The following is a 14,125-nucleotide window of genomic DNA, read 5'->3' as shown; positions in this document are numbered from 1 at the left end:
ACAGGCCTGGTGCTCATTGTTCAGGCATGACAATAAAGAAGGTGAAACTGCTGCCCTCAAGGAACTCCAGGCTGGGCAGGATCTGAGAGGCAAGCAGCCATGGGTGCGGAGGAAGCAGAGCAGTAGGAAGGTGTCTTACTCAGAACTTCCCACTGCCCATTCCCTAGAGAATCAAGTCAAAGTCTTTACATCATATTCAAGGCACTTCAAAAAATAGCCACAACTCTCCTTTCTGCTGTCATTTCTGCTTAAACCCCCCACCGCAACTGCTGTCAACACACACACACACACATACACACACACTCCCTGCAAAGCAGCCACAATGGACTTTACTATCTTCTGACACTGCATTACATTGTTCCACCAGCTGTGCCTGGTCAAACTCTTGCCCATTACCCATTCTTCAAGGCCCAGCTGAGATGTTGCCTTCCTTGAAGCTTTGTCCAGTCTTCCCATTCATTCTGCCCTGAGTTAGTGTGTGTGCCTCTCAGTTTTCCCTAGTACTCAGTAAAGGTGAGAGGGCAGGAATGTTGTCTTTTTCTCTTACCCTAGGAGCGGCCCAGTTCCTGTGAGGGCAAGTGCTTAATGTATCTACCTAACTGAAAGGTGGGAGCCTGGAGGAAGGGCAGAGCCAAGGTAGGTTTGAAGCCATCAGCAAAGCTTTGGCAGTTGAAATCAGGAAGGACGGTATAGTTGTTTACCTCTTCATGGAAGAATTCACTCTTGCCAGGCAGGGAAGGAGGCCATCCTGAGTACACAGCAGGTGCTCAGTAAACACGGGGTTTAAAAATATAGGACCTTCATATTCAGGCAGCTTAGGTCACCCTATTTATAATGATTGCAGTTCCCACAGGGAGAAGATAAATCCTGCTCTCACAATTGCCTGTTTTGGGTGCAGACTTCCACGTTTCTAATAGATTATTATTAGTTATTATTAAATTATTTTTAAAAAGAGCTTACTTGCAAATATCAAATGGTTATAAAACCTAAATCATGCTTGGAAGTATTGTAGGGTCACTCGAATAACTCTTGCTTTTAATTCTTTTTATTTTATTTTTTATTTTAGAGAGCGGGGAAGGGACGGAGAAAGGGAGAGAACTACCCTTGCGGGAGATTCATCTACTGGTTACCTCCCACACGTGCCCCCATGGGACCAAAGCCTCAAGCCTGGCACGTGCCCCTACCCGGAATCCAACCGGCGACATTTTGGTTTGTGGGACCACACCCAAACAACTGAGCCATAATGGCAGGGGCTCTTGCTTGCAACTCTTTAACACCTGCAGGTCATCTGCAATGTGCATTACCTCACCTTTTTTTTGTTCTATCAAAATATGTGAGACGTTGCCAAGGCGGACTGAATTATTTGGCTTGACTAATTAGCTGCACCGAGAAGATGCACATTTTCTCCTTGGGGGGTAGGAGAAGATGTGGGTGCCTTTCCAACCCAGCCATGCAATGAAGAAGCCATCCATGACAGAGATGCGTTGGGCAGAGAACAAGGTCCTAAACTGATGGAACCCACCCCCATACGGGCTGTGTGAAGTCCCAGCAAGTGTCTTGTCTCCGGGACTTGACTGATGAAGAGGCGGGACTCAGGACCCCCAAGCCGGGTAGTCCGTGCGAGGCTCAGTTCTAAGGCTGAGGGCTAACTTCCCGCCTCCCGGTGGGCCCTGCCTGTCGCAGGTGCGCAGAGCTCGGGTGCGTCATCTTCCCACCTCCTAACACGGGCTCCGCCTCGCCCTGCCCCGGGACCCAAGACACGATAATCTAATTGGTTGAGAGTGTCAGGGGAGTGGCTGGAGCGCCCTGGGAGCCTAAGAGCAAAGGGGCCGGTGGGGCAGTTTGGGTGCATCCGGAGGGCTGAGCTCGGCTTGCTCCGGAGGACCAAGTTGGACCACGGGGGCTGGCTCAGGATGAGGACCTTCTGGACGACCCCTCGCCGCGCAGTGGAACTCCTCGTGCTGCTCCTTCAGTGCTTCGGGCTGGCAGAGCCCTCTCGCCATGCAGGTAACCGCAAGTGCGTCCGCCCACTAGCCGGCTAGGGGCCTCGATGCTGCTAGATCTGCCGACTTCCCTCTTCCCTCGGTTTGGATTAGTGCTAAGCTCCTGGGTCACGACATCTCTGTTTTCATAAGGTGTCTGGAGCCAGACAAGTGAGCAGAAGTAATGGTCTAGGGAGAAGGTGCTCCCTTGCCCTCGGTGCGGGAGAAGGAAGGGCTGGTAGGAGGGTAGGGCAGGGCGTGGGAAGGCAGGGACTTTCTGGGGCAGAGGACTAGGAGCCCCGGGGAAGGGAGGCCCGCTGAAGTCTCTTCTGCACCCCGCCCTTTACTCATCCTCTCTCTTCTAACTTGCTTCTTTGGCGAATAGAGCTTTTCAGTACCCCAGGCATCCCATCCCGCCTGTCTCGGTCCTCCTCCGCCTTTCGGTCGCTATTGCCACTCTGTGTCCAGGGGCGCTTTTCACCCACAGTGCCAACGATGGTGATGATTCCCTTACTTAACTGTCCCACGGATGCACGTGAAAAAGGAAGTCAGATTAAGCCTTGTCTCCTGAAGTAATCATGGCCATTACTGTTTATGATATCATCCCCCAATGCCTGGAGCAGCGATCCTTTCTTCTATTTAGCTTATCAGCTCCAAAGGATCACCACAGTCTTCCCACAGAGAGGGCAGATCACCCGCCCCGCAGTTTCCTGCCTCTTCCTGCGGAAGCAGGACCAGAAATGACGATCTTAGCTGATGCTCTAGCTAGTGCCAACCGTACCAGCACCCTTGGCAACGACCTGAGTTTGCTTTTACTTTCTCTTTTTGCCTTGGCTGAAGACCAACGTACAATCAGCGGGCAGTCCCCACCTAGCACTTCTGTAATCTTTTACGTATGACTAAGTAAAAGATGGTCAAGGAAGCTTTTGAAAACGTCACATTGCTTGTGGCTCTTGTGTTAATGGCAGCTAAAATAAGTTACTATCTGAGTCAGGCTTTTTTCAGAGGTTGCTTGGAAGAGGTTTCTCAGAGTGCCAGTGACATCACTCTATCTACAGCAAGGACTCAGCTCTGATTTGCAGTTCTCCATTCCTCTTTGACTCTCCGCATTAGAAACTACCAAAAGTCATGTATTGCTGTGAGAATTCTGTCCTGCATGCCCCGCAATCCGTGGAGAAAATTTTTACTGCAGCAAGTAACCTACAAATACTCTAGCCTTTCATTCACTAAACTCCATCTCCATCTGTTGTAGCTTTATCGTTATTTTGTCTCCTCCACAAAATTCAAGATTTCCTTATTTTTTGCAATCTGTGCAATCATAGGCCTTTCTCATCAACCCAAAACAAAGAGCAAGGGGTCAACTCCAGTCTCCCTACTCTAGGTCCTCATACTTGGTTTCCTGCATTCTTCCTTCCCCTCAGCAGCTGCTCTGGTTGGCTTTCTCATACCCTCACAACAGACTGTGACCCTATTACAGAAAGCACTGGAATTTTGAAACCTCAGCCATTTAGGTAGCTTGTTTGGCAGTCTGTCAGCTTCATGATGCTGGTAATGGCATGTTTCTCATCACATGTATGCAGCTAGGTTTGTGCAGGTGGTCTCAGTTGCTCAGATGCTCCAGGAATACCTCTGTGTTCTTGGGGAAAGGCCAATTGCTTAGTTTACTTATTTGCCTCCTTGGAGAGCGAACAGCTTGAAGTGAATCAATCTCTCAGGAACGTCAGAGACTCTCAACAGCCCACACCAGTCCATCTGCACTCGATGACTCCACTGGCTCCTAGTAGACTGCCATGGACCCGCCTGTCACTTCAGGACCTGTTTTTGAACTGGCAAACCCTGACTCCTCATTGTCTCCTACTGCACCTGTACACTCTGCCACTCATGATAGTGACTCCACAAAATTCTCAACAGTGTGGGCTGTAGAAGTTCCCCTGAAATTAAAAATGTCACAGTCTTTATCCGGCCAGCCTTCCCAATCATCTTCTCCATTTGTCCGTGGTTAAAATGTTGATGTCCAGCTTCTGCTTGGAATGTGCAAAACTCTTTGGTTTACGTCTCATAAGACAGGAATTACTTAATGATCAGACAATAAGAGCTAGTTTTACTCTTATGGATGTGGATATACTAAAAATTAATTTTTAATTTATGATAATGCTAACTTAGCCATTTCCTCTTAAACACCACTAGAATGTTTATATAAAATGAAGCATATAAAAAGGGGGGGTCCTACTAGGGGGAATAAGGCTTCTTTTTATCAAGTTTTGCCTTTTAGACTTGTCCCAATATATTTGGAGGTAAACATTAAAATTCCATTTAGTACCAGTATAAAGTTGTTAAGTGAACAAGATGCAATATAAAGCTATTAATAACAAATCTGTTTTACAAATTGCTCTATAATTACCTTTTCAAAATGTAATATATTTCTTAAATATTTTATTTACCCTTATTTAATGAATTTTCTAAATAAGGAATTATTTTTACGCTTTCTCAGTTTTTTCTTCCCACGCCTCAACCTACCATCCCAATAGGGTCACAAGATGAGGAAGACAAATAGCTCCTGCTAAGAGTAAGGACAGATAGGAGGAAGCATCACAAGAAGATGAGATTCTCCCCATTTAATATATTATGTACGAATGCGTACACATACATTATGTGTGAAGGCTAACAACAAGTTTCCTTAAATTATATTAATAATTAATACCTATGCTAAGTGACCAGAATAGGTGTCAAACACTGATGTTCATACCAGGGTAAAAGACAGGTTTAGAATGAGGCACGTAGCCAGAAACATAAGTGTTGCAATTAGGTAAGAAGCTGACAACTCCTCTTTAACATAACGATTCCATGCTGTAAGTGCCGTAACTACTCCATGCTACTGCACACTTCTCCTGTGGACTTTCAGAGTTCTGACAGCTTGTCAAGTCTCCAGGGGTCCTGGAATAAAACATATAGAAAAGGGTATATATTCTTTCTCTTTCAAAGAGTATTTATAAAGCAGCTTTGACCCCTCAGTGCACATGCTTAGTACAGATGGGATTAGGATGACCTACAATGCTGCTAGTAGTAGTAGGACATAATGAAGTTATGAACTTTCGTTCAAGAGCAATGTGTATTGTGTACCTCTGTGTTCATTGCAGCATTATTCACAACAGCCAAGATTTGGAAGCAGCCCAAGTGCCCATCAGTAGACGAGCAGATAAAAAAGCTATGGTACATTTACATAACGGAATACTACACGGCTGTAAAAAAGAAGGAAATCTTACCTTTTGTGAAACCATGGCTAGACCTGGAGAGTTTTATGCTAAGTGAAATAAGCCAGTCAGAGAAAGACATAGACCACATGATTTCATTTACATGTGGAATCTAATGAACAAAATTAACAAACAAAATAGAAACAGACCCATAGAGAAAATAGACTGACAGTTGTCAGAGGGGGGCTGGGTGACAAAGGTGAAGGGATTAAGAAAAATAAAAATATCCTCACAGACACAGACAGCAGTACAGCGATTACCAGAGGGAAAGGAGGTTGGGGAAAGGTAGAAGAGGGTAAAAGGGTACGTGGTGATGGAAAGAGACTTTATTTTTTTAATTATCATATATAACTTTATTAAATTCTAATAAGAAATAGCCCATATGGACAGTCAAATCATAACATTCTAAGTTTCCTTGTGGCAACACATTGAGAGGTTTTATTAATAGCATGTATAGTACATATTTATGTAATATATGTATATTATCTATTTGAGAAAGTTCATGTTCTCATTTTCTTCCCTTTTTTCTCTTTTTATGTTTTTATTCACAAGCTAATGTTTTTATTTTTATTTATATATATTTTATTGATTATGCTATTACTGTTGTCCCATTTTTTTCTCCCCTTTATTCCCCTCTTTCCCCAACATTCCCCCAACTTAGTTCATGTCCGTAGGTGGTACATATAAGTTCTTTGGCTTCTCCATTTCCTATACTATTCTTAACCTCCCCTTGGGTATTTTGTATCTACTATTTATGCCTCCTATTCCCTGTGCCTTTTCCTCCATTCATCCCCCTCCCCTCTGAGCTCCATTTCTGTGATTCTGTTTCTGTTCTAGTTGTTTGCTTAGTTTGTTTTAGTTTTTGTTTTCTTTAGGTTCAGTTGTTGATAGTTGTGAGTTTGTTATACTTTTACTGTTCATAGTTTTTAATCTTTTTCTTAGATAAGTCCCTTGAACATTTCATATAATAAGGGCTTGGTGATGATGAAGTCCTTTAACTCTAACTTATCTGGGAAGCACTTTATCTGCCCTTCCATTCTAAATGATCGCTTTGCTGGATAGAGTAATCTTGGATGTAGGTCCTTGCTTTTCGTGACTTTGAATACTTCTTACCAGCCGCTTCTTGCCTGTAAAGTTTCTTTTGAGAAATCAGCTGATAGTCTTATGGGCACTTCTTCATGGGGTACTGTCTCCTTTGCTCTTGCTGGTTTAAGATTCTCTCCTTATTGTTAATCTTGGGTAACTTAATTATGATGTGCCTTGGTGTGTGCTTCCTTGGGTCCAACTTCTTTGGGACTCTCTGAGCTTCCTGGAAGTCTATTTCCTTTGCCAGATTGGGGAAGTTTTCCTTCATTATTTTTTCAAGTAAATTCTCAATTTCTTGCTCTTCCTCTTTTCCTTCTGGCACCCTTATGATTCAGATATTGGGACGTTTAAAGTTGTCCCAGAGGTTCCTAAGCCTCTCCTAATTTTTTTGAATTCTTCTTTCTTCATACTGTTCTAGTTGAATGTTTATCTCTTCCTTCTGCTCCCAATCATTGATTTGAGCCCAGGTTTCCTTCCCTTTACTGTTGGTTCCCTGTATATTTTTTTTTTAATTTCACTTTGCGTAGCCTTCACTTTTTCCTCCATTTTGCGACCATATTCAACCATTTCTGTGAGCATCCTGATTACCCCAGTGTTTTTAACTGTGCATTTGGTAGGTTGGCTATCTGTTCATTGCTTAGTTCTATTTTTGGAGCTTTGATGTATTCTTTCATTTGGGCCATATTATTTTGTCTCAGTGTGCCTTTATGTTAGGAGGGGCAGAGCCTTAGGTTTTTGCCAGGACAGGGCAACCCAGGTCACTGCGTTGTGACGCTGTATGTGGGGGAAGGGTCAGAGAGGCAGCAATGCCACTTGCACGGCTCTCAGCCAGCCTTCAGTCACTTCCCCCGCTACCCATGAGCAAATTGGGGACTTCTGGTGCTGATTCGCGGGTAGGTGGGTTTGTGTATGTTCTAGGACCCTGTGGGTCTCTCCAACGGACTCTCCTTTGAGGCTGGAAGTTTCTCCCTCCATCACATCCCACCACAAGTTTTTACAACCAGAAGTTTTGAGGCATTCTTTTCCTGCACTGGAACCCTGGGTTGTGTGGCCTTTCTCACTCCCCAGCTGTTCCTCACAGTTTATTTGCATGCAAATGTGGGACCACCTGGCCGCCAGCCACTGCCTCACCTGCCTGATCCTCCAGCCATGACCTTGCCGCTCGTCCTCTCCACCCTGGCTGCCCGTCTCCCCACCCCTCCTGCCAGTCTGGATGAATGTTCCTTCTTTAGCCCCTTGGTTGTCAGACTTCCATACAGTTTGATTTTTCTGGCAGTTCTCATTATTTTTTGTTTTTAAGTTTGTTGTTGCCCTTCTCTTGGTTGTACAAGGAGGTAAAGTGTATCTACCTATGCCCCCATCTTGGCTGGAAGTCTGGAAAAAGACTTGATTTTGGATGGTGAACACACAATACACGATACAGATGATGTATTATAGAATTATACATTTAAACTTTATAAAATCTTATTAACCAATGTTACCTCAATAACTTAAATTTAAAAAAAATTTTAAAGAACAAATGCAGTGAATGTAGCAAAGACCAATAAAACCTGCAAGACTAAGAAAACTGTCATCTTGTGGAACCACAGGATGTTAGAATTGAAAGTGGCTTAAATATTTTATACTCCACTACTTTCATTTTACGTTTGGAGATACAAAGACCCTGGGGAGATTAAGTGACTTTCTCCTACGTTTCCCAGCTAACTGGTAGCAGAGATAGGTCTTTAATCTAGGATCCTTAACCCATTCCTCTGCCGCTGTACTAAGAGCCATAGCTAATCCTTTGAATTCTATAAAGGCAACTTGAAAAATCTAGAATTCCAACCTGCAAAGGTAAGCAAAGCTGCTGCTAGCCCAGTTCATCTCTTTGGGGTTAAGGCCACAGAACAGAGTGTCCAGGAAAGAGAAAAATAAGACTACATGAGAAGGGAAGTTTTCAGCAAGGGTGGCGGCCACCCATTTTTCTGTAAGAGCAGGCTACTTTTTTTCCTGCAGTAATTCCTGATACCTGGGAACACAAAATTTATTTTGGAAATATGAGCGAGAATAGTTTGGGAAAGAGGTACACGCTGGGGCTGAGCCGCTATTTGGTATATGAGAGAAGGACATGACAGAAAGTGCAAGTGATAATCTTCCAAGAAAGTACCTTTTCTTTTTTTGTTTACTATTCTCCCAAACTGTGTCCACAAAGTAGAGAATGGCAGAGTGATGTTGAGAAAGAAAGCGTGAGGGAGTAGATGCTGCTATGGCAGATATACTTAGCTGCAACCCTGTGCGATATTTTAAAATACAGAGCTGAAAGCAGAAATAACTTAAAGTTTTAAAGGATTTTGTTGTTTATATTGTTTCTCTTGTCAGTGCTGCTGCTGTTATTTAAAACAGCAAGTTCTGTCCCGAGTTCAAACTGGAATTGGATTTAATTTTATAGTTATTATTTACATAGTTAAAGTTCCTCTCAAGTCTTTGGTATGAAAATATTTAACTCTGAAAGCCTGTGAGTCATTATTAGAAAAGGTGTTTAGTGTTAGTAAACTAGTGATTGTAAAACTAGCATCAAAATGAAAGTGCCTTTTGGGTACTAAAATTGTGTAGGTCCTCTTGCTGACTACTGTGGCATTGATAATGATTATTTAAGTCTGTCTGAAATATTTCGGCTTTACTCTCACCCACATGAAGTTCTGTGCTGTAACTCCAAAATATTTTTCTTTGTAAAAGCACTGATCAGACTGTTCAGTTGTAGTTTGTTGTTGCAGATGTGACTCTTACTCCACAAACTTAGTTGTGCAAGAAACAATTTATTTTCATAATATCCAATTAAAATTTATTCTGAGGTCCCATTTCACTAGGTTCCCAGAACTTGAGTTTCTATCATTACTGAAGTCTTCCCCAGCTCATGCAAAACTGTCAGGAGAGGTTTGGGGAGGGTTCCTTTCTTTAGTCTTCAGCTCATGCTGATTACTTCTGAGTTTTCTACTGTCCAGACCCACTGGGTCTTGAACCCTGTGGCTCAGTTGGTTGCTGGAGTTTAGATTTGAGCTCCCTAGGTGATCCACACAGGAAGCCTCCTACCATCAGCCCCTCCCAAGGGCTTTTTCTTCACCTTCCTGGAGGTGCCGCCATGGAATTGGCCACAGGACCCAGACCTGTGTTTCCTCTCAGCCCTCAGGAGTCTCCCTGTGTCCTCTGAGACATATTAATGTCATGTAATAATTTATAATGTCGTGATAAAGTGTAAACAAGACAGAAAAGTGGTCCTGAATAGACTCAGGATATTCTTCATTGACTGAAGACCACTTGTCTAAAGGAGATGAAAACTAAGGAGTTTCTTTATCTTGTTAAATAAAGGGGGGAAACATTTCATGGAATAGCCATAACAAATATACATTCCATTCTAAGTGTTTTGCATGTATGAGCCCATTTTATCCTCACATCTACTGTATAAAGTACTATTTTACAAAGGAAGAAACTGAGCTACAGCAGTTAAGTAACTTGCCCTGCTCACATGGCTAACAGGTAGCAGGGGCAGACCATGAACCCAGGCAGATGGGCTCCAGCGCCCACCCAGGCTCTTCCCCTCCACCATACTGCTTCTGGCCACTGCTGTCCCCTGACCTTGGTAGTACATTACGTCTTCTACAGCTTGGAGGGTAGGAACGGTCCCATGGTGCTCAGACTCTCTTCAGCAAGCAGTGTCCAAGGTGCATTAGCCTCATGATTCAAAATCCTGAAATATCTTCTTTGACTGTCTGTCTTGACTCAGGTAATGATCCATTCACCATCGTCAATGAAAACACAGGCAAGTGCATCAAGCCACTGAATGACTGGATAGTAGCAGCGGATTGTGACAAAACCCAGGACATGTTGTGGAAGTGGGTGTCCCAGCATCGGCTCTTTCACTTGCAGTCCCAGAAATGCCTCGGCCTAGATATTACCAAGCCCAAGGATTCCTTGAGAATGTTCAGCTGTAACTCCACTGTCAGTCTGTGGTGGAAATGTGAGCGCCACTCTCTGTTTGGAGCTGCCCAGTCCATGTTGGCTCTGAAGAGTGGATATGCCGTAGTAAGTACAAATTCATCCGATGTCTGGAAGAAAGGAGGCTCAGAGGAAAGCCTTTGTGACCAGCCTTACCATGGTGAGTGTTGCAGAAGGTCTTTGACTCATTTGCTGTTGTGTTTGGTAAATGTGACCTTAGACGTGCACAACTGACCACAAGGTTGTACCCTGGTGAGGGCAGTGAGCTATCCCTCGGTTCCAGGCATTGGGCAATGACTCTGAACTATCCCTCTGAGGTCAGTGTCATTTGTCCCCTCTTACAGGCAAGGCTATGAGAGGTTATGTGTCTTGTCGGAGGTCACACAGCCACTCCGTGGTACCCTGGGATTGAAAATCTCCCTGCTGCCTGGGCATATGTTTACACATTTCCTATGATTACATCCCAAACTCCAGAGCACAGGGAAAGTTAGAGTGGTAGGAAAGCCTCCATACAGGATAAAAGTCCAATGATGCAGTAAAATCAAACCTATTGTAAGTTACAAAAGAAGAAGAAAGAAAAAGGGAAAAAAAGGGCATTTTTTTTTAATCTATAGAGTTTGATGTAATGGAAAAGTTTAAGAGCCTCGTGTGGGCTTATTTTTATTTTTGGTGTGGCTATTACATTTTGGTACTTATATTGATGATTCAACATTTTAAGGCTGGACTTTTTCTCAGTTGCTTCCAAAAATGAGTACGTGATTATTACCTTTTGGGGAGTTGATTGTGAACTTTGTTCTGAGTCTAGAGACTGGGTCATAAGGAATTTCCAAGTTTAAAAAGAAAGTAGATTTGTTTTTTAAACCTCTAAATGTAAATAGAGGTCACCTAAGCAAATCTTTTTCCATTACGTTGCTCTAAATTACATCAAATGTCGAGATATATGTATATTTTGGGGACCTTTTATATATATATATATATATATATATATATATATATATCTTTAATTGTCTTGTAAGTCTTAACTATTATTTCACCTTTGCTCTTCTTTCAAGTTTACATAGCTATACCAAGACTCTTTCCTCTTCTCTTAAAGAGCACATGTAAGCACAACCTGGCCTCCCATCCCTGCCCTTCTCCACACAGGTTTTTGTCTGGGGTAACCTCTTTCCATTTCCTAGTGAAGACACAGCTGCCTCTGAGATGTCAGGTTCCACTGTCATGGGGAAATATTAGAGAATTCAGGGTGGGGTTTTCCTTTCCTTCAATCCTCGACCCTTGAGGAGCTGCACAGGCCTGTTTCTGCTAACCAGTTTCCTCCTAACCCTAACAGAGAAGTGCTTTCTTGATACCACTCAGTGACAGGTTTAAATTTTGTGCTGTAAAGCCCTCCTCCAACTTGGCAACTAAGAGAAAACATGGGACCAAACAATATAGTTTTGAACTGGATTTGACTTGTTTCATTGTATTTGTTCAAGGATCAGAAAGGAGAATGTTTTGGGCAGGGCTCTTTCTGTCTCTTGCCCCTAATTCTTTTGAGGGATACAGTTGTAATCATAAGTCCCTTCAGTCCCCCAAATGTCTCCATTTCAGTATACTGGTTTTCTTTGTAATCCTATGTGTTTTATTTTATGCATTTTTAATATTCTTCTGAGAAGGCAGCCTGAGCACTTCACACAGCTGCCAAGATGATCAGCGGGCCCCTTAAGGTTAAGAACCCATCTAGGGCACCACCCTCGGGAGAAAGTCAAACAGGCAGAAAATTTTCTTGACCTTACCAAATACAATATTTGGAACACTCCATTTTGAAATAAGAGATTTAGAGATTTCATAGAGAAGACACAGGTAGTCCTGACTTGTCAACACATTCTTCAGGTTTTAACTTGCACACAGGTCAGGGCCAAAACTGCCTCCTCCTTCTCATTCCTCTCTGGGTGACTGGTACCATCCAAGTCACGTGTGTCAGGAATCTATAAGTCGCCCTAGAGTTGTCCTGATTTTCTCTCCCACCATTCAAATTCAATCAAATATTAAGTCCTGGCAAATTTTACTCTTTTAAATATATGTAGTCCCTGCCCGTTCTTATGTTAGAGACTGCTGTCTTCAGTTAGAGACTTTCTCTAGGACTGCTCTCTCAGAATCCCCACATTGGTCCCTGCCCTCTCTTCTATCTCAAACTATATGGAGATAAGAAAGATAAGATACCTGAGTCCAACAAAGTGAAGTCCAAAGTTAACTAATCTTGTTGCAGCAAAGCTACAGCTCAAAGCCAGAATTGTATTCCCCAAACAGAGCTACTTTATTTCTCCCATGGCTTTTGCTTTATCTTTTTTCCTTTTTTTTTTTTACTTCTAATATAAGAACATTTATTTGCTGTTTTGTTCTGGGTTGCCTCTCTCTCCAACCCCCACCCTGTGTAAGTCATATTTATCAGGGGAAACTTTAGTTCTCGACATTTTAAGAATAAACTGCTTTGACTAGCATCCAGATATGCATTTATTTCATTAAGTTATCTTGGCCTTGCTAGCACTCCTCACATTTTGAACATTTGGTGAATTATGCAGAGCAAATGGACTTGTAGTGGAGTCCTGACTATAGAGCTCTCCGAATCTTGAGCAGTTCAGAAGCCTGCCAACTTTTTTAACCATTGAAGATATTTTGTCTAAGATTATCAAAGAAAATTTATATTAGTTTTCCATGTAAGTGTCACATCTTTTTAAAGGCTGTATCCTCATAAGTCCACACGTTCAGGGAAGATTCTTCTCAGGAAAATCTGAGAAGGCAGCCATTGAGGTCACAAGTTGTCCTTATATGTCAAGGATTCTAAGTAAAGAGCACGTTCCTCTCACTTTGAACTGAGTGACTGAAAGACCCGCTTAACTGCTCTGTAAACTGGGGATTTCACAAACCAGTGTAGTACTTGCCCTACCAAACTCAGAGGCTTATAGTAAAGAGCAAGTGAAAGAAATGCATGTGAAAGCACTTGATATGAGAAACACAAGAATTTAGGAAGAAAAAAACGGATGTTTCTAACAGTAATAGTCATTGTGCTCAGGGACTCTCCTGCTAAGTGTTGTAATTTAAGAAGAGAAATTGGTAATGAACTTTAGGGAGTCTTGGTATGGTTAAAAACTAAACTTAGGCAATAAGCAGAATCCTTATAAAATATAAAGACAATTTACTTTTTAACAGAAATGTCCTATTCAGAACCATTAATATGTCAAGGGAAAACAAAACCAATGTCCCTTAAAAGATTTTTTTTTTTGCCAATAAAAACATTTAAATTATTTTTATTTTGCAAATAAAAACATTTAAATTATTTTTACCTTTTGTTATATTGCTGGTTAATACATTATGAACCGTTAAGTCTCACACTTCAGTTAAATGAACATTTGAAAATAATAAAGGATGTGGAGTCAAATATTAAGTATAGTTTTATGCAAATATATGAGACATTCTGAGGGAACCTAATAGCCTGGTAAAGGGTTATTAGATCTAATTTCTACACTTTACTTAATGGTCATTATTTAATCTGGTAATGACCATAGTTTTAAAGAAATTACACATATGGAAAAAAAGTGACTGAAATAGTTACAGGGTTAACTGTTCTATAAAAACACCTTTCCAAGAGATCTGTTATCAACTTAAGTACTGAGCACTCCCTGTAGTATTTCCAGGAATATTTGGAATAGTTTTTAGAATAGGTTAGAATAACTTTTCAGTTCTTCTCTGTCCGTGTTCCAGTGGAAATTATTAAAATGAAAAAAAAAAAACTAGTTCTGCAGCCTCAGAGGTCACCGGTTGATCCTGTGATCGCTCAGTTGAAGCTGGTTCTTC

The 14,125-nt window shown here is 42.1% G+C and overlaps 1 protein-coding gene across 2 annotated transcripts in view; it reads left to right on the top strand.

The window, feature by feature from the left end:
* Window positions 1-1,841: 1,841 nt before the first annotated feature.
* LY75 (lymphocyte antigen 75) overlaps window positions 1,842-14,125 on the top strand; it is a 138,429-nt gene continuing 126,145 nt past the window's right edge. For both annotated transcript variants that reach the window (XM_054562735.1, XM_054562737.1), the window contains exons 1-2: window positions 1,842-2,007; window positions 10,080-10,451. In XM_054562735.1, coding sequence (XP_054418710.1) covers window positions 1,914-2,007; window positions 10,080-10,451 — 466 coding nt within the window. In that variant the 5' untranslated portion in view covers window positions 1,842-1,913. The remainder of the gene's footprint in view (window positions 2,008-10,079; window positions 10,452-14,125) is intronic.

The sequence above is a fragment of the Pteronotus mesoamericanus genome, unplaced genomic scaffold (assembly GCF_021234165.1).
Source record: "Pteronotus mesoamericanus isolate MK-2021 breed Mesoamerican mustached bat unplaced genomic scaffold, CSHL_Meso_final scaffold_651, whole genome shotgun sequence".
NCBI lineage: Eukaryota > Metazoa > Chordata > Mammalia > Chiroptera > Mormoopidae > Pteronotus > Pteronotus mesoamericanus.
Note: the sequence above shows the minus strand (reverse complement) of the source record. Positions and strands in the feature narration are given on the sequence as shown.